General features: G+C 35.4%; 1 protein-coding gene across 1 annotated transcript; it reads left to right on the top strand.

The window, feature by feature from the left end:
• The first annotated feature begins 1,429 nt into the window (after positions 1-1,429).
• On the top strand, positions 1,430-14,857 carry LOC105035621 (uncharacterized). The gene is made up of 3 exons (XM_010911231.3): positions 1,430-1,754; positions 4,376-4,640; positions 14,447-14,857. The coding sequence occupies exons 1-3, from the start codon at positions 1,493-1,495 to the stop codon at positions 14,676-14,678; spliced, it is 759 nt and encodes a 252-aa protein (XP_010909533.1). The 5' UTR covers positions 1,430-1,492; the 3' UTR covers positions 14,679-14,857.
• Positions 14,858-20,379: the final 5,522 nt, after the last annotated feature.

Raw genomic sequence — 20,379 nt, 5'->3', positions numbered from 1 at the left:
TAGATATTTTGACTATTACTTTCACATCATGGATATGGAAATCACCATTCTTAAACTCTACTTCACTAAAGTCCTCATCTTAGTTGATAGCTCTCATTTCCTTCAGTCTATTCTATAATTACTTAGATTATAATCCTAATGTTTCAACCTATACTCTTAGTTTGCACAACCAACTTAAAGACCTACTAGTCAGTTTATTTTAGAAGGCTTTTTGAGACTTACTATTTTAGCAATCTTTAGGGCTGGATATGGTACAAACAACTATTTTTGAAAATATGAATTTATTTGATAGATCTTGCATGTATAGGATATGTCGCGCTGTTGCCAATGGGTCAAGGCTTGACAAACATAGATATTTCATGCACATGCATCCTCAATCTAAAATCTCAAGCAAACATTTGTTATATGATGAGTCATCTTGACTCCGATACTATTGTTGATTAGGAATACTATCCCGATGTAGATAACTCGGTGCAAGGCATATTTCTGCTCAGAGAGTTAGGTGGCAAGTTAATTATAACCCTACTTGATTTAAGATAGCAACTATTAACTGTCACATAAGACTTATACATAAAATCCCTCGGAACTCATTTGATTTATGAAAAGTAGAGGAGATGGGGGGGGGGTGAAAAAATCTCTTTCTACGAAAAGATACTTTTTATATTTTCGAGAGAGGTAAAAAAATCTCTTTCTATCAAAAAATACTTTTTATATTTCATAAAAAGTAAAAATTCATTGAAGAGATGGGTCTTGGCACTTTGAATTGATGGTGCTTTTATTTTAAAAAAATATTTTTTAAAATTCATGATTAAAATTTTATAAAATATCAATGAATGGTTAAGATGAATACTGAATAGTGATATAATATTATATTAATATTATATTAATATTTATATAAATATAATATAATATTAGTATTAATATTATAATATTTATTATATTTTAATACTATTTTAATAATTATACTAATATATTTTTTTAGTAATATTAATATAATATTATATTGTATCTATATTTATAAATTTATTATATTAAAATATTAATATTATATTATTATAATATTAATATATATTAGTATTATATTAATACAATAAACTATTATGATTTAATGTTATATTATAATATATTAATATTAATATTAATATAATATTATTATTTATATAAAGTTTAGGAGCAAAAATATATAATTTTATATCTTATGAAGAATATAATAGATATTTTATATAATATATTTTTTTAAAAAAAATACTCAATTAAATATAAACTATTATGTAATAAATTATTTTTTTATGTTCCATCATACTAAAATTTTATTTTTAAAAAATAACTTCCTTGCTCAATGTTATTTTCGGAAAAAAAAAATCTTCCTACCAATCTAATGTTAATTTTACAGCACTTGGATTTTAGGTTTTAAGTAAAATAGCGTCATACTGAAATAGATAGCAGCAGGGAGGCCGAGAGCGAAGGAAAGGGGCGAAGCTGTTCGACGGCAATGGCGCGAAGCTCGGGCGAGGAGTTCTCGGTGGTGGTGCTGGCGTCGGACCTCGGCGTCGACGCCTGCTCCCTCCTCTCGCCGGCGGAGCGCCGCCAGGCCCGGGACGACGACGACGAGGTGTGGCACGACTGCCCGTCCAACCTGATCGCCGCCGGGAACGAGGATTTCTCCGATCTGGAAGCCCTCCAGTTCTTCCACGTCCAGGGTTCCGATATGGCCGGCGACCGCATCCTTCGGATAGTCGGAAAGTACTTCCCAGGTTCGCCGAATCGAATCCCACTTCTTTGTCATCACCCTTATCTTTTCCGATTCGTATAGGGGTAGGATTTGTTGCTTAAATTTATTTATTTTTTTCATTATTTTGAAGTGGATAGAGAGCTTTCTTTGAAACTTTAATTGTTTGATGTGCTTCTACTTATTCTCTACAAACGTTTTCTGTGCTATAAATCTAAGTTGCTTTTTTAATTTTTTTTAAGTTCAAGGTTTAGGATTTTTCTGGGATTGAAGTTGGATTTGTCACACCCATCGCACTAGCACTAGCGGCATGTGACAAATGGCCACACATCCTGCGGGGTTTGACCCATAGAACATGCAAGGCCTAAGTGAAATTTCCGGGTATTTTCATGCATAAAATCAGTCTAGGTAAAACTACAGCACTCGGAGAATTCTTAAAATATTAAAAATTCATAATATAAAATCAACATTGGTTGTGGATCTGATAAAATATCATTCACATAGCATTTTATTTGAAACAAAAGAAGGCAACTCCTAGATTCTAATTCTCCTACTCTTAGTTCCATAATCCCATCCACGTTATTCATCGGTGTCTGAAAAGGACTAGAGAAGTAAAAAGTGAGCTAATAGCCAAGTAAATCACCTTTCCCTTAGTTGGATCAAGTATATTATGTATGAAATATCAATTTTCATAATATAAGATTTTCAATTGTAAATAAAAGCATGATGATGAATACATGATGCAAAATATGTTTATAAATATAAATTTCAAAATATTTAATGCTTCTGATCAAAAGGTAAATTTTACAAATCAATGTAGATAAACCATCCACTCTCTCTTCTAATCTTCATGATGGTCATAATCAGTCCGTGGCAAGTTTTAGAAGAGTGGTAACTTCTAACTACAACATACCATCAGTTAGCATGTGCTAGTAATTGTCTCATTGAAGACTTGAAAGGAAATTAGCTCTGAAATCATATGGAAAACATGCTTGCAAATAGCATGTACCAATGATCGTTCTATTGGCATGCTCATAAGAAAACTAAATTCTTACTATAGTATGCTGTCAATCAGCATGTATCAATGATCGCTCCACTAAAGATCCGAAAGAAGACTAGATTTCAAACTCATGTAATCATTGTCGGACTAGACAGCAAATATCATAATTGATTAAATCAATGCTTATTTTGACGCAGCAAAAATTCAGTTCAGCTCCAAGTAAATCATGTCATGTTGGATCCAATATTTTAGAATTCATTTATATGCTGAGCATGTATGATGTATACTTTAAATATAAATATAAATTTCAATAAATAATTAAATATTTTCAAATACTTAGATTATTTTTTGAATGGAGGTATAGAATAAATCAATTCATATGTATGATAAAAATACTAATGGTAGCGGTACTCGCAGCTTGACTCACAAAGCATAAGATAAACTCTCCAACCAGATTAGGCATGACCTAGACAGGATGCGTTAGCAGTTAGGTTTTCCTCTAAAGCCAACACGGATATCATTTTAAACTCTTGGGCATACGAAGGGTCTCCTAGTTTGTGGAGCCCATCTGAGGTTCTACAACCTAGAAACCTTCTAAATCAGGGGTTGTGACTCTATAGGTGGAGGTTTTGGGAGTGGAGATGGAAGGAGGCCGATTGGTCTCATTAAAAATAGTGACCCCTCTGTTTGGTGCTGTGGCAGTGGTTTGAGGTAGTGGATGGAGGTGGTGAAGAGGGAAGAGGTGGTGATGGTGATTGTGAGGCTGCTGTGGTTAGGCATAGAGGAGAGGAAGAAGAGATTGCAGTGGGCTTGGCTGTGGTGGGAGGTAGAGGAAGGCCTTCCTTTATTCAAAATAATGATGGGGAGCAAGAAAAGATGGGCACGTGGCAATCTTGAGCTCCCCTCTGTCTGCCATTGCATCTCGATCCATGGGGATGCATGAACAAGAAAAAGGGGGTAAGGCCGCCCTCCTCTTGGGCAGCCAAAATGGAAAAGCCAGTCTGGAGGGGTTGGCCAGCATAAAAATGGAAGGAGGTCAGCACCTGGCTGGTGGGGCTAAAAATGATATCTCTAGCTAGGTTTCAAAAGGGGCAATGTCGTCTCCAGACCCCTCCATCATTTAGCGACCATGGATGGAAGGCTGGCAATGGAAAGGGAAAGGCAGCAAGGCAAGAAACCTCCTTCCCTTGTTTCCAGTCATTATAGGATTTGTAGAAACTTTTTTGCTTTGAGATTTTTGCATCTCTTCTCTGCTTCCATTCAAGTAATTTTGAGAACAATATGGGGAAGATTCAGTCTTTTATTCATAATCCCCTCTCTCAGACACTGTCCCCCCAGCCCCTGCTCCTCCTTCAAGTAGAAAATTTGTAAAGATTAGTGCTTGATTTAGTATAATTTTTTAGGTGATTTTAGGTGGGGAAGTAAGAAGTAGGAAGTGTTCCAGGATCTTTTGTAATTTGGGATCTTACATCAATATACCTTTTTTTCCGTTTAAGCTACCAAAAAATGGGAATATCTTAGCAGAAATTCAAATTTTAGTATCTTGTATATCAAAGTCTTTGTCTTTGCTTTGTTTTGTTTATTAATATTAATATTTGCAATTGAATTCTTTACTTCTGAAAAGCATCTTTCTTTCCAATTTCCAGCTCCAATTATTAACGGGGAGCGTTTGAAGAGGTATGTATTTTACAAACTAAGCACAGAACTGCCAGATGGTCCTTTCTGCATTGTATACATGCACAGCACAGTGCAGTCTGAGGATAACAACCCTGGGATGTCAATCTTGAGGTGGGTGTATGAGGAGCTTCCTTCTGACTACAAGGAAAGGCTGCAGGTTGTGTACTTTTTGCACCCAGGGCTCCGTTCCAGGCTGGTTTTTGCCACACTTGGACGCCTGTTCTTAAGTGGAGGGTCAGTAGTTCCATATGGCTCTTGAATTTTTTGCCAACCAGTACTAGTTTAGCTGAGCTTTGCTTGAAGATAACATTGATTTTTAAGGAACAAAGAATTTATAGAAGTTGACAGAGAATTCATTAGTATGATATGATTACTTAACTGTCTTAGCAGTGCACGCAGATAGCTGAAAGGTGTATTATCCCTTGTCAAAATTTTTTATCAACCTTTGATCATTATGCTTTGGTCAGTCACAAGCGTACTGGAGTTCTTTTAGTAGCTTTTACATAAAAGTATTATGTAATACAAGACAATGCATTAGGTGAAACATTTGTAAGTCACCTGACTAGCTTTCAAATAAATTTTTAACATACATATGGGGAATCTTCAAAAATCAAAACTTTGATCAATGTAATTTGCTTTCAACCTCATTTAGTGGAAGTGTGGAAGTCTGTTCTGGAGTGTCCATTAAAATTGGAGTTCTAGAATTTTTTTAACATGGTGACAAAATAGTACATGGAATGAAAAGATGTGATCAAGTAACTTGATGCCGTAGTTTGGTTTTCTTTACCATAGTAAAATGTAACAACAAATCCTAGGTTAACAGAATTTTTAGGCTACTTGTTCATTATGAAATCTACCTTCAACTTATAATTTCTTTCTGAATTATATATTGACAAGCACAAGGCTCTTTCTTTTCATTTGGTAACTTGTAGCTAGTAACTTGAGTGTCATGCTGGCATTTCTCTTTAAAACATTATTGTCTTAATTTTTTTATGTTATTAATTGTAATAGATATGTTGAAAGAACATATAGATGGGACGTACACTAATTTACATAGAAGTATAATAAACTAATGAACTTCTCTTAGTTTTTCTCGTAATAGTTTAGATACTTTAGAACATCTCTAAATATTTGTAGGTGTGTTACATCCAAGAGGAAAAGAGTATAAAAATGAATTGTGAATGCTCACATCTTTTCATTTACTGAAATAAAGGCTATATGCTTATTTGTTATTTTACCAACAAAAGCCACAGTGCATGCAAAAATTTTACTGATTTATGACTATCATCCAGGGTTCGCCGTACCGGGCTGAACCTCCCGGTACGAGGAGTACCGAGCCGGACCGGCAATTTGCCGGTCTGGTTCGGATCCTTTTTTCGAAATTTTTCTTGAACCGCCCCGAACCGCTCGGTTCGCATCCATACCGCCCAAAATCGGACGGTATGGATCGGTTCGGTCCGGTTCGACGTGAACCGAACCGTACCGACATGCCCACATGAATAAAGTGGGGAGGGGAGAGGGGGGGAGGGGGGTGGGGTCAAAGACTTAAATCATTGAGTCTTAAGAGTTCTCTGAGAACTTCTCAGAGAACTCCCGAGGATCCGAAGTTTATGAAGGTCTCAACGAAACCGTTGAGACCTCCGAAAAATTAGAAAAAAAGGAAAAAACTCCGTCAAATTGTAGGAGTGGTTTGAGGAGAGGCTGATTTTTGGCCGGAGGTAAGATAATATGTTATTTTCTTAGTAAATATATTTTTTTTAATTTTTGTTGTTAAAAATAGGATAAGAATGAGAAAGAATGAAAATAAGAAAAAATCATGTCAAAATTTTGTGATTTTGGTATGATTTAATTATATGTGATAAATTTTTGGAAGATCTACACGATGACACCAAAATTGTTAATTTTTGTTAATTATATATTTTTTAAATATTTATTTATTTAAAAATTAAAAAAAATTAAATTTTAGAAAAAAGAATCAGAGTTTGGAAATCATGTTTAGAATGATTCAAGCTACTTAAATCTAATTTCAATTTTTTTTCAAATATTTGAAATAAAAAAATTATTTTTTTAATTATTTAAATTAAAAAATTTAATTATAAAATAAAAAATATATAAAAATAGTGTTATATTTTAGTTAATTTAAAAATATTATTTGAAGTATATAACATATTTATTTTAAATTTATAAATTTTAAAATAATTATTAAAATTATTTTAAAATTATATATAATTATTTTAATTATCATTAAACTATCGTGTTTTGTTGTACTTGCATATATTTATAAGAAAAAAATTTAGAGCATGACGTTCGTTCACTTTAATTAATCAGCTATTTTATAGTATATATTTATTTATATAAAAATTATTAAAAAATTAAAAAAATAAAAAATCAGTGTTAGTTTTGAAATTGAGAATAATGTTTAGAATGATTCAAAACAATTGAAATATTTGAATCTAACTTGAGATTTTTTTGAAATTCTTTTTGTAAATATTTAAATAGTAAAAAATATTATCAAATAAAAAATATATGTAATTAGTGTTATATTACAGGTAATTCAAAATAATTAGTATTTTGTTATACTTGCAGAAATGAGTAAGAAGAAAGATTCAGAGCGTGACATCAGTTGGGATCATGACGAGATGCTCTCGGCTTGGCATCATTGGAGATGCAAATGGTGCAACACAGAGTTCAAAGAAGGAGGGGTGATTAGGTTGAAGCAGCATCTAGCTGGTGGTTATCCTGATGTGTCCGTGTCGGAAATATCCGCAAAAAGTCCGACAATTGATGAAAAAGTACTTTGCTGATTCGAAAGCAGCGAAGGAAAGGGTAAAGTAGAAAAAGATCGAAGTAGACCGTCGAGCTGCAGAGCCACCTTCTTATCACTCTAGAGAGTCAGAGGAGGCTTCTGCTCCAGATGAGGAGGTACAGATTGAGGTTGCCATTCAAGCGAACTTGGCGGATCAGTACCAGCAGGAGGAGATGGTCCGGTACAGAGAGCGATTCGGACCATCATACTACGAATCAGGATCTGGATCAGCGACTGATAGGGGAGAATTCGAGTTAAGGAGGACTACCTCAGTCAGAGAGCCTGGTGGTAGAGGGAGCAGACGCAGCATATCTTCTTTGTTGGGAGCTTTTGGCAGTAGGAGGAGATCCTCCAGAGATATTCCAGCAGGAGCCAGCATTCAGGATTTGGATCCACATGCTTTGCCCAGCAATGATTCAAAGCAGCAGAGAATTGACAGTATGCTGAAAAAAGATAAGAAGAAGGATATATGGCGAGCTATTGGATCATGATTTCATTTCAGCCATATTCCAGTAAATGCAGCAGCCAATCCTTACTATCGATATACTATTTCAGCCATAAAGGCTGCCGGTCAGGGTGTAGATCCTCCAGGACCTAAGGACATCTATGGTCAGCTTCTTGACAGCAATAAGGAGGATCTGCAGAGATGGATTGCTTCTTACAAAAATAAATGGCCTACATATGGTCTGATAGTGATGTGTGATGGTTGGACAAGTCCTACTAGGTGGAGCATCATTAATTTTTTGACATACTGTGATGAAAAAATATTTTTTCATAAATCAATCGATGCTTCAGATAAGATGCACGATGCCACATATATCCTTGGTCTGATGGAGGAGGCGATTGATTCAGTGGGTGAGCAGCATGTCGTGCAGGTCATCACAGATAACGGACCACAATATAAGGCTGTCGGAGAGTTGCTGATGGAGCAGCGATCGCAGATATACTGGACCCCATGTGCTGCACATTGCATTGATCTTATATTGATAGATATCGAAAAGATTCGCAGGGTGCAGCAGGTAGTGGAGATTGCCCAGACCATTACTAGATTCATCTACAACTACACATGGGTTCTTTCATTGATGCGGACGTATACTGGGGGGAGATCTTACGATCGGATTTCACACGGTTTGCTACCAACTACATAGCACTTGATAGTCTTCTTCAGAAGAAAACAGTCCTACGTCAGATGTTTGTCAGTGTCGAGTGACAGGAGAGCAGATATGCGAGGACCGGCACTGATGGAAGTCATGTGGAAAATTTGGTGACGAGTCAGTCATTTTGACAGCGGGCTGAGAAGATAGTGAAGGCTATCAAGCCTTTATATGAGGTGCTTCGCATCGTGGACAGTGAGAGATACCCCCAGATAGACTTCCTATATTACATGATGGAGAGGACAAAGAAACAGATCAGTGAGAATGATCCCAAGCATGCTCAAGAATTCATTAACATTATTGAGCGCCGTTGGGACTATCAGATGGGCAGAGATTTGCATCTAGCTGGTAAGTTTGGATTCAAGAATGTTTTAAAATATTTTTTCGAAGCATGAAAATAAAATTGTGCTTAATCAGTCTTGAAATTTATCTGCAGCTTATTACTTGAATTCGAAATTTCAGTATACTATTCCGGAGATAGATATAGATAGCGAGCTTCTTGCTGCCCTTCGCAATGTCATATATAAAATGGTGCCCAATCCAGAAATCGCGTCGTTATGTCTGCAAGAGGTATGCTAGTTTAAAACAGATGTAATTATTCAACTGAATTCGATCTGATATATTTATAAATAATAAATATATTTTATTTCAGACGAAACAGTTTAGAGAGGGATCAGACAGTTTTGGAGTTCCATCAGCTGTCGTAAGCAAAAAGCAGATGAATCCAAGTAAATTACATATCAATAATGAGCAATGTAGATTGATATGTAATTTTACTTAATAATATCATCAAATTTGATATGTAATTTTGCTTTTGTAGCTGAACGGTGGATTCATTTTGAAACGTCAGCAGAAAATTTGAGACATATGGCTGTCCGTATTCTTTCTCAGACGGTCTCTGCTAGTGGCTGTGAGCGTAATTGGTCCACTTTCGCCCTTATCCACAGCAAACAGAGAAATCGTCTGACACAAAAATGCCTCGACGATCTTGTATATGTTCACTACAATATGAGGTTGAGGCTAAAATATATTCAGGAGGAAGTTCAGTTGAAGTACACTGATCCGACGTTGGATGATTATGCCGATGAGGATGACGATCCGATCATCGGATGGCTTGCAGGTCAGCAGCAGGAGCCAGAGCTTGATGAGCCAGGATCCTCTCCACGACCAGCCAGTGTGGTGGCAAGGGAGATCAGGGTGGATCCAGAGCAATGGGCAGAAAAAAATATTCCACATAGGGTTTCAGCTGATCAGCCACCGTCTGATGGGACATAAGGGACTCATTCATCACATGACTCGCTATCCGATACATCTTCTCAGAAATTCGAGTGAGAGATGTATAGACGTTCCTCCCGACAGCCAGCAAGAAGGTATCCATCATCCCAATCACAGGAAACTCAGTCACAGAGGGGCACAAGGGGGGAAAGGAAAAGACAGTTGTACGTGCACCACTCTCGAGAATACAAGAGCTATCTGGTTCAGATACGGACACCAGAGAGAGTGATGATGATACTGGTAGTAGTAGCCATGGATCTGATGATCAGGGAGGAACTGGAGGACAAGAGACCACCGTTTATGAGACACAGCCACAGAGTGATATTCGATTCACCGGTGAGTCTCAGTTTACGTATGTCACACAGGATAGGGATCATGGTGGACGAGTCGGTAGAGATCGTGGGGAGTCGATTTCATATAGACGACGGGCTCCTAGAGGTCATCCAGCACATGATACAGCTGCGGACGATCTTGCATGTGGAGTAGGGTCCATGGATGTATCTGGATCATCCTCGCATTATGGATCCTATTATCCGCAACCACCTTATGATCCATATGCATATGGTGCATCCGAGACATCATCTTCTAGTGGTTACTACCCTATGCAGTCTGGAGCATCTTACGAATCAGATTTTGCTACTGGCATATTTGGATGGGCTCCTCCACAATCGTACCATCATCTCGAGGATACTTCTCAGAATCAGAATTTTAGCGAGAGGTCTGAGATGTTTTACAATCCAGAGAGGATGTCTTATGGGATGATGAATATTCGAGAGTATGGTGCAGCTTGGCTAGAGGGTTGGACTGATGTCCCTTCAGACTATGTTGATAATCCAGATATCTACGAGCGTCACAGACACTCGATAAGAAATTAAATGCAGAGTACATCTTAAGGTTCGTATTTCAGTTATTGTGCTTTGTACTTAAATATTTAGATACATTTTAATACGTATTTTATATATTTTTTCTTTAGTTTTAAGATGACATAGTTGAAATATAATGTAAATAAATATATGTTTGAAATTTTGGATCAAGAGTCTTTGTACCGTAACCTAACTCCAAATTGAATCTAAATATGTCAATAATATGCAATATAATGCCATATTGAGGTTATATTTATCAATTATTAACTTTAAAAATCTAAAAAAAAAAAATTGAAAATCGAAAAAAATTATGTACCGGTACCGGACCAGTACGCCTGGGCGTACCGTGTGTTGGTACAGTACGGTCCGGCACCGGCACGCCGTCCGGTACCGGTACAGCAAACCTTGCTATCATCTTTTTGTTTTTGTTTTGTCTTTTGTTTTTTTCTTAAGATTTCAACTCTCTTATATGAAATTCTATCAATTCACACTGAGGCTAATGCCATAGCTTAATGTTCTGGTTGCAAACCTCAAATAAATTATTCGAGTATGTTTCCACTGTTGCCTTCTTTATGTGGTAATAAAGTGATTGCATTATGTAGTTGGTGGTCTAGAATATACGAACAGTTTTTTAGAAGCTTTTCCTTCTTTTCTTTCTAACTAATGAGGTGAATGAAGTGGACGAGTTGTGATGGTATGGAATAAATAAGGGGCCATAAGGCCATCCTTGAATGGCTAATATAATGATCCAATTTTTCCTAATGAATGAGATAATCATTAATTTTCTTATAATCCCTTGTTCTTATGAAATGGTTGACTCTTTGATTGATAATTAGAATTTCAAATGCATGTCTGCTTTTGAGCCTGATGAAAAGATTGAAATTTGATTAAATGACCAAAAATATGTTCATCCTCTTATCCAAAAAAGAAAGGAAAAGAAACTAATATATCCTTCCTATTTTGTTTATTAAATAAATTTTCCTGTTATGCATACATTTTTAAGCTTAAGTAGAACCACGAAAGCACATGATGGTTGCATAAAACAGGAGAAATTGGAAATCATTGTTGGGATCTTTCACTTATGAAGTACTGTTTTGGTGAGTGGCTTCTACTGCTGAGAATCATCATTTTTCCGATATTTCTTTTTTGTATCTTATATCTGTTGCAAATTTTCAAATTCAAACCTTAATAGTTGGTGTCATTTCTTATCAGTCAAGGAGATTTCTACAACCTATAAGGTCATTACTTAAGAACTCAATGATCATCGCTTAAGAACTATAAGATCATCACCAACAATTGTTAGCTCACTTAGTTGGCATATCTTCCCTAAGGGCTTGCCCTTGGAGGAGGTCTATGGTTCAAATCCTGTGTAACAAGGACTATAAGATCATTACCTCATGAATGCAACAGAGACTAGTTTCAGTTGCAAAGTATTGACGAGGAAGTAGGAAGTCTTTTGTTTCTCATGCAATTCTGATGCTAGATTTCTTCATGCATAATATTGACATGTTATATTTGACAGATTTCCATTGAATTAGATAGTAGGGATTGCAGTATCTGATGTATGACACATTTATTCTGCAGCAATTAACTTTACCAATACATCCTTGTTAAAAAAATTCATCCTTTATTTGGTATCTTGGCATTTTGTTGTTTAGTTATTTGTCTGTGCTTTTACTCTCCTATCCTGATTAACCAATGAAGTATGTTTTCTTCTCTAAATAATTCAAACAGACAATCTAATTTGTTGTTCAATGATTCTACAAAGCTTAGAAATTCCATCATTTAAAATTTCTAAGTCAATTATAAGGTTGTACGGCTCAATGAAATGAATTTCCTAATGATCATCCACAATAATGTAATAGAGAACAAAATTAAAAAATGGCAAGGTTCCATTCAATTTGGGTGTTTTGCTAAGGTTACTATGATAAACTGTATTTTAGTTTAATATGATTAATTTTTGAAAACACAAAGCATCTAGTTGTGTATGAAACGAGCATTCTCATACTTGACACACCAGTTTTATTGCATGGTAGTAGCCTATTATATTGCTAAGTCACAGCCTAGACAGGATTACTATGCTATTTATTGATGTATTCTTTTTTTACGATGATTTTGTACACAGATTTTAGTGTATTGTTTGTGTAGATTACCCTTCTGTGATGATGAACTGCTCATCAGTGTACTAGCTATATGCCATGATGCAAACTAACATCTGCTCTAGGCCTAACATTTCCTTCTTGAATTTTGTGGTATTAAAGTATACACAATTTCAGGCCATGATTATTATGTGCCTTAAGCTACAGTCAGCAGAAGCACCAACTTTATTAGGCCAATCTGAGAATCAGATAGAGTTCATGTAATGTGTGGATAGTAGGAGGTCTCTTATCAACTAGATTTGTTAGATCTATAATGAGATTGGGTCTTGGTGTAATGGTAAGGTTGCTTCATCGTAACCTAGAGGTCATGGTTTCGAAATATGGAAACAGCCTCTCTGCACACAGGCATAAGACTGTATTTATAGCCTTCATCAGACCCTGCAATGGAAGGAGCTTCATGCACTGAGCCGCCTTTTTAGATCTATAATGAAATCCAGAGCTTTTTTGCCTCCAAAATTATTTCAAAAGCCACTGGATTCCGGAGACAACTTATTTTTGTTACCTTGGAAACAAAAGTTTTGGAACTCAACTTTTGGCACCTGTTAGTGTAAGAGAAGTGTGCCCTCAGTGGAAAGTCTCATTAAAGCATGACTGAGGTTTTCTTTGCATGCCATGGTTATGGATTCTGGTTACTGTAATAGGTCATATTGTGGGTTGATATGTGAGGAATGGCAAGAAGAGGGAGACAAAGTGTGTGAGAAGAGATTGAACAGTTGTTTAGAGTCATGTATGTTTTGTTGATTAGCCTAAATTGTAGATGCATTTGTTATTAAAAAAACGACCATGAGAAATTAGTCCCTTATTGTGCCTTTAACGTTGGTTAGGATGGCTATATACCTGTTATAAACCCAGGAACATTAGAATGAAATAATTGAAAAACTAACAAACAAGATTTTATGTGCTTCATCCTAAAGCCAGGCCTTGTTCGCTAGAGGACTAAGAGATTCAATTATATTTGCGCAGAGGGTTTGACCAAAAGAATTTACCTCTTGCCAACAACCCTTCAGGCTCTGCTACACCTCATTATTGCATTGAGAGAAGATCAGCTTGATCCAAGAGAAGGTTGCACATAGAGAAGTCACATGGAAAAACTTGAGACTATACTTTCTCCAAAACCTTCCCCCTTTATTTCAAGTCAAATGATGCTGCATCAAGTGGATATGTTATTTTGTGCCTTGACAAATATCGACTTTTTGTTAAGGAGTTAAGCTTCCAAACTTATTGTTAGACCTTTTACTTTTTGATTTGCAGGAAGAACCCTGCTTGATGCCTTGTATCTTCTCATTCATCTCCTTCAAATTGCAATGGTGTCTCTCATGATCTCTTAGTTTATTGCCCTAGTTCTTCCCTTAAGTGGGAGACATATTTATCCACATGAGGTAGGGGATGGATCTCCCTTCCTGTGGAAGCTTTGTGTTGCATCCTGTTATATGTACAGTGGAATCTTTGGGCATATCTGGATTATTGACGTAAACAATTTAGAGAAAATATCCAAAACTTAAAAAGTTTTATGGTTTCTCTTTCTTGAATATACTTTATGGTGTATCCTTTGCAAAATCACGAGAATTTGGGGAGTAGAGTTGTAATAGAAATGTATAGATTTGTGCGAATGAATGCTGCTTTCTGGCTATAACAGATTATATACATGCATACATGCTGGACAAGTCTGCTCTTCAGAAAGAAAGATGAATTTTAATTTGTTGTTTGGATAAGTGTTTATGTGCAATAATCAGCACATTTTCTTGAGTCATGCTGATTTTGTTTGACATTCAATTCTTTGCAGCTTGTATTGGAAAATCAAATACATCAGCCGTTTGCAGTATCTATGGGATGACATAAAGAAAGGACAAGTTGAAATTCCAGAGTTTGTGCAACAACATGACGAGATTCTTGAGCACAGGCCACTGACAGATTATGGCATAGAGCCTGATCATCTACACTTAACTGAGGTGCCAGCTATGGAGTATTCACTTGGAAGATTTGAAGATAGATGGGCATCTAGGCCGTACATGTGATGCTGTTTTCTGGAAGTTCCTCTATCAGCCTTATGTATATAAACTGCATATCATACTGTCGCTGGGGACCGCCATCATAACAAAGATTAACAGGATCAATAATTATGTAATGGATATTTTCTGTATTTGCCATTTTGGAATCCATCTATGACAAACCTAATATGTGTCTTTTGTGGATATATCCTCATGTTTGATATTTTTGACATTCAGTTTGCATCTTACTCCACATTTACTAGCAGGTCCATTACAAATTGCAGTTATGACATATCATGCTAAACAAAATTGTAGACTTGGAGGAAGCATCATTTGACTTGGATTGTTGTTGTATAAGGTAACTGGTGTGCACTTGGGTCCTCTCCATGGCATGGTCTAATTTTTACAGTTAAGTTGCAGTCCTTCCCATGCTTCTAATGCCTCTTTTTAAGTTCACCCACCGTTGTCTAGGTTGCAGCAACAACCACCTTTAGATGTTGCCTCCCGTGGAAAACAGAAATTCGTAGCTTTGTCATCAACACGTATACTGCGATAAAGAGGGTGGCACAGGATTTGTCAATCCAAAGTGGAAAATTAGAGTTCATAAGAGTATAATCTGACATCGCAAGGCTTTAATAGGCTGGTTAGGGTTCAGGGTACCGTCCATTGTGGCCTATTTTGCGTTTTTCTTTAGCAAAAGGAAAAAAATGTTGCCCGTCTTTCTTAATCCATACATGATAGTTGCACAAATAATTGCTTCTACTGCCTTCAAGAAGCCTCATATACTTGACAAATGGAAGCATACTAGTTATCATACTGGTTATCGAGAGTAGTTCGGTACATACTGGTTATCATAGACGGAACGACCATATATATATATATATATATATATTTGTGAGAATCAGCAAACGAAACACCTAACTATTTTTTGATTGAAAAGACATATAACCATTGAATAGGAAGATTTGTTGAAGAAACCATAATGTAGTCCCACATACAAAGATCCATAAAAAATCAACATGCACATATATATTTTTTCTAATTACTCAATATAGAAATTTATGGCTGTACATAAGACATAAATATACCTCAATACATGTATTTGCTTATACGGGATGGACATCCTACTCTTCTTCTTCTCCTCCTCTCTCTCTCTCTCTCTCTCTCTCTCTCTCTGATCAAACATCCTATTCATCTCTTCATGTGAAGATCAACCACATGACTTTCGCATTTGCATTTGACTTCGTCCAACCTGATCCATGCGGCATTTGCTTATTGAGATTTAGTATAAACAATGTTCATCATAGCTCGTTAACCGATAACCATGAGATTGATAGGATGCCTATCATCATCTTTTCGATATCTGTAAAATAGAAATCTCACAATTATGATCTCGATTGGCTAGCCGATTGTTTTTTATTTCCACATTGGGCAATTAATTCTCCACCAGGAATCATATTCGGCCTACAGTTGGTCGAGGCAACTATCTAGAATGGGTCTTGCAATGTGATAGGTACTTCGGTATCTGTATGTAAGGCTTCAGCTGTCTCGCATAATGCTCAGCATTTTCTTTATGACATGACTTTATGTTTCGCAGGTTAGGCCGTTCTAAAATTCTTATGATTAGCATGTAAATTGGAGATTGCTTTGAAAAATCTATAAATTCAGGAATATATTGTAAGACACTTGTGAAGATCAATTCTGATCACCTAAAACTACAATCTTGTCAATATGCTTGGACATTGGTACAAAAGAACTCACTTGTTGACTTGTTGACGATCCTAGAGGAGCAAACTATCTCGTCAATCCTTTTGATTTTTGTCCAGATGATATTTATATTGTGCAATAGTATCGCGCATCTACCCAATTATCCATTGAAATAATCCTATAATTGGAAGTTGGCCTTCATGTTGGCCAGTATTTCTTTTGGGAAATACGTCTTGTTGGGTTCCACTACTAATGGCACCAATTTGCCACGAGCGTGAGGAACTTTCAATTTGTTCAACCCAGGAAACCTAATGCTCCTTGTTGGTTTTTAAATATGGATTTGGATCATCCATGTGGGCAAAATCTAATCCGGCTGGGAATGCAGTTCTTGAGAGTTACTTTGCTAACTTTTCACAACTAAAAATATTTAAAATTATCTTGAAATGGTAGAGATATAGAGTTCTGACGTTTCTCTAAAACACACCACAAAAATATTTGAAAAACTCTTAAAAACAAAAACACTCGTCTTGAAGGCATTTGGGCTGTGGAAATCAAGTACATTCTATCTTATGATTGTACTTCTGATCCAGAAGTTGTGTTGTTTGATCGTGATCCAGTTTGTGGGAAGAAAATTCAATTTTGATTTTTTTTTGATGTAAGGTAATCCAAAACTTATAGATCCTTATATTTACATTTCAACACTCCTAATAGAACAAGAATCTTCAACAAGATTCTTGGATTGTATCATGGTGGAAGGGTGAGCGTCGATCTTCTTCTTTACAACATTCCATGTATTTCCCATTAGGTGTGCGAAAAACTTGTTTCCTTTAGTTTGAGGATAAACCCGGGATATCAAGTGGATGGCGGTGCAAAGAAATTTGCCTGGCATGCCATCAGCTAATGACTGGAATTTGAAGGAGATAAGATTGGGTTCAATTGTCTTGAACATTTAAGCACTTTTGAGATCATGGAATGCTATCTATGTCTACCATGAATCTGCTGTAAAAAATTAGAGCAAAATAAAGAAGATAAAATGAAGTGATTTCATTGTTCCAAGAAAGTTGTTTCATAGTTACAACATGATATATATAAATGCTCTAAACTAAGAGGATGGGTACTAATAATTATCTTTGGACATTTGTTCGCATTGTTCTGTAATTAAAAATTTTAAAAAAAAGTGCGAAGCCATCAATTTCAACGGGGTGCATGGCACTGTGGAAGGCCTATCAGTTCGATCAATGGGGGATTCAAAATTGTCACCAAGGCTTTAGCAAGCTGGCTTAGACCAAGTTAAGCTCCTTAATTGATCCTTGTCAATGAGCATTTTTTAAAAGAAGAAAAATATTGGACCACACTACGAAGCCAAACTAAATTGCAGAGGAACGAAGGGGACACGTGGACATGCAAAATAGAGTTCGACAAGGCCTACGACACCATTATTTGGTATTTTTTGTTGGAGCTTTTTGAAGCAAGAGGGTTTGGATCCAAATGGAGATATTGGACTGAGAATTGCCTACAAATAGCTAAAACATCAATTTTTTTCTTTTTTTTTTTAAACGGTGTACGTGGTAGCTATGTTGCTTACCGTAGGGGATCATTCACCAGCAGTGTTGTTCCCACCGTCTAGGGCTACTTTTTCTTGTGTTTGTGGTGTTTACGCTCTGTTTTCTTCGTTCTTCTCTCCTCCTGATTCCTGTTTCTTCTTTCTACTTCTCTCTGAGATAGACCGTGTATTTTTTATATTCCTGATAGAAGTCCGGTGCGAATCCCTGACTCTCAACTTTTCTCCCAAAAAAAAAAAAAAAAAAAAAAAATCGATGGTGGCAAAAATGTTCCGGCCAATAATGCTGTAGGAAGTTAGGTACGTACACTTGAAAATTTCATGTGGCAATTGCAACATGGAGTGGTCCTATTAACTTTAGTGCACATGACAGGCGCCAACCATTTTGCATTCAAGCATGGCTTTCTTTGTGGTGGCACAAGGATAGCACACGATTGGTCCATGTGTGGAAGCTGCATCTTGTGCCATGTGTGGGATCAACTGCACATCATGGTCCTACACCATGTAGGCCAATGGGATCGGAAGTTAACATTAGGATGTTCACTAAATAGTTCAAATTATTAAATCAAATTGGATCAAACCATTTTTATCAGTATGGTCTGGTTTGAAAATTAAAATGATTTGATTTATGATTTTCATATAATCTATTCTGATTTTGCAAAAATATTAGATCAGAGTAAAACATAAACCGTAATATGTGTGTATATATACACACTAACATATAAACTCTAGAATAGAGCCTAGCTTCTAGTTAACTTTTTGGGTTCATAATCATATTGCACATGCTTCTAAGCTTATATTTTTCATTATGTTTGTATTGTTTTGTTTTCTAAAACTTTTGCTTATCCTGCTGCATTTATATTTTTTGAGTTTTTATTTTTACAGTAATAAAATGAGAACAATAGTAACAATTGATTTCTAGTTAAGGTGGTTCAAAGCAATGAAGATTGAAGCAACTAGCTTTGACAAGGGTTATAAATACTCTTTTATATATTTCACTCTAAATAGTTTTCATAGTATAGAGCTTCTAATTTCTAGTTCAAGGATTAAAAAACTAAATGTCAAACTTTTGGTATCTTGATTTTAAGAATTTTAATATTTTTTTTTAGTGATAGTAAATTCACTCTGCATTTTGAAGTATTGCATAATCTAAATTCTCTGAAACTTATAGGCATTTTTGTCTAGTTGTGCATTTGCAGATTTCAAATAATGCCACATAATTAGTGAATATATTTATATAATAGCAATAAGACCTAAAGCGTAATCTTCACTTCAATAGTTTCAGAAATCAGAGCTATATATTGATCCGAAAGCTATTTTGATAATTTCAATTTTTATTTGATTAAAATATTTTTTTTTCTCAAAATTTTTCATCTTCTATATCGCAATATGTCAATCATTAATCAAACTAGACCAAACTGTAATTCACCGATCTCCTCTGATTTGAATGACAAAATGACCTGTAAAATTGATAAATCATAATTTACTTATTTAATTTAAAAATATCTCCAAACCAGGCCAAATCAATCCATGTACAACCCTAAGTAGTATCTAAGAAACCATACTCTTCTCGACCATCATATATTAAAAAAAAAAAAAATTAAGGCTCTCTCTTTCTTTCCCGTAACTGGCTCTTCTTTCTCATCAATGGAATTCCTTTAGGCACAAAATGCATCCAAAAACTATGATATCCATGAATTCAACTAGTTAGTAGCAATATTACATTGTTCCTGAAAAGGTCTGATCCTTCCACATGTGTTATATCTTAAAATAAAAAAATTATAAGACCTCTCAAGAACTTGAATCTACAAATAGGGCCAAAATCGAATTGAATATCAGCATATCCATATCCATATTTATTTTAAATAAATATAAATATAAATTAAATATTAAAAATATAAATATAAATATTAATATAAGTCAGATAAATAATTTTTATGACCATAAAATCAAAAATATTATGAAATAAATAATAAATTAAATAAATAGTATGTTAACGTGATTATATATTTTTCTTAAGAGTTCATGAATATTACATAAAATTAAATAACATTACAAATAAAATTAGGTATTCGAATATGGATCGGATAGTTGTTTATCCATATCCACGTCTATTTTTCTTTGATAAATATGGATAATATTAGTCGAATGTTCAAATTTTCATATATATCCATATAATTTTAGATATAAAAAAAATCTGGATAAATATTATCCCATCCACTTCCATCTTTATCTGCAAGTTTTTTGACATAGCATATAAAGGATCCACATGCATAACGATACTCAACGATCTCAAAAATGGCATTTGCAATTGGAAAATGAGATGATCTTCCACCAAACTTGCATTTTGTAGTCATAAAATGAAATGCAAATGACTCATCATCTACTTCTCACCCTTTGAGTCGACCTATGCTGTCCAAGCTTTTCATACCATGCTGCGGGTTATTTATCAATTACATA

Source organism: Elaeis guineensis, chromosome 5 (assembly GCF_000442705.2).
Source record: "Elaeis guineensis isolate ETL-2024a chromosome 5, EG11, whole genome shotgun sequence".
Lineage (NCBI taxonomy): Eukaryota > Viridiplantae > Streptophyta > Magnoliopsida > Arecales > Arecaceae > Elaeis > Elaeis guineensis.
This window is presented reverse-complemented; position numbering and strand designations above follow the sequence as displayed.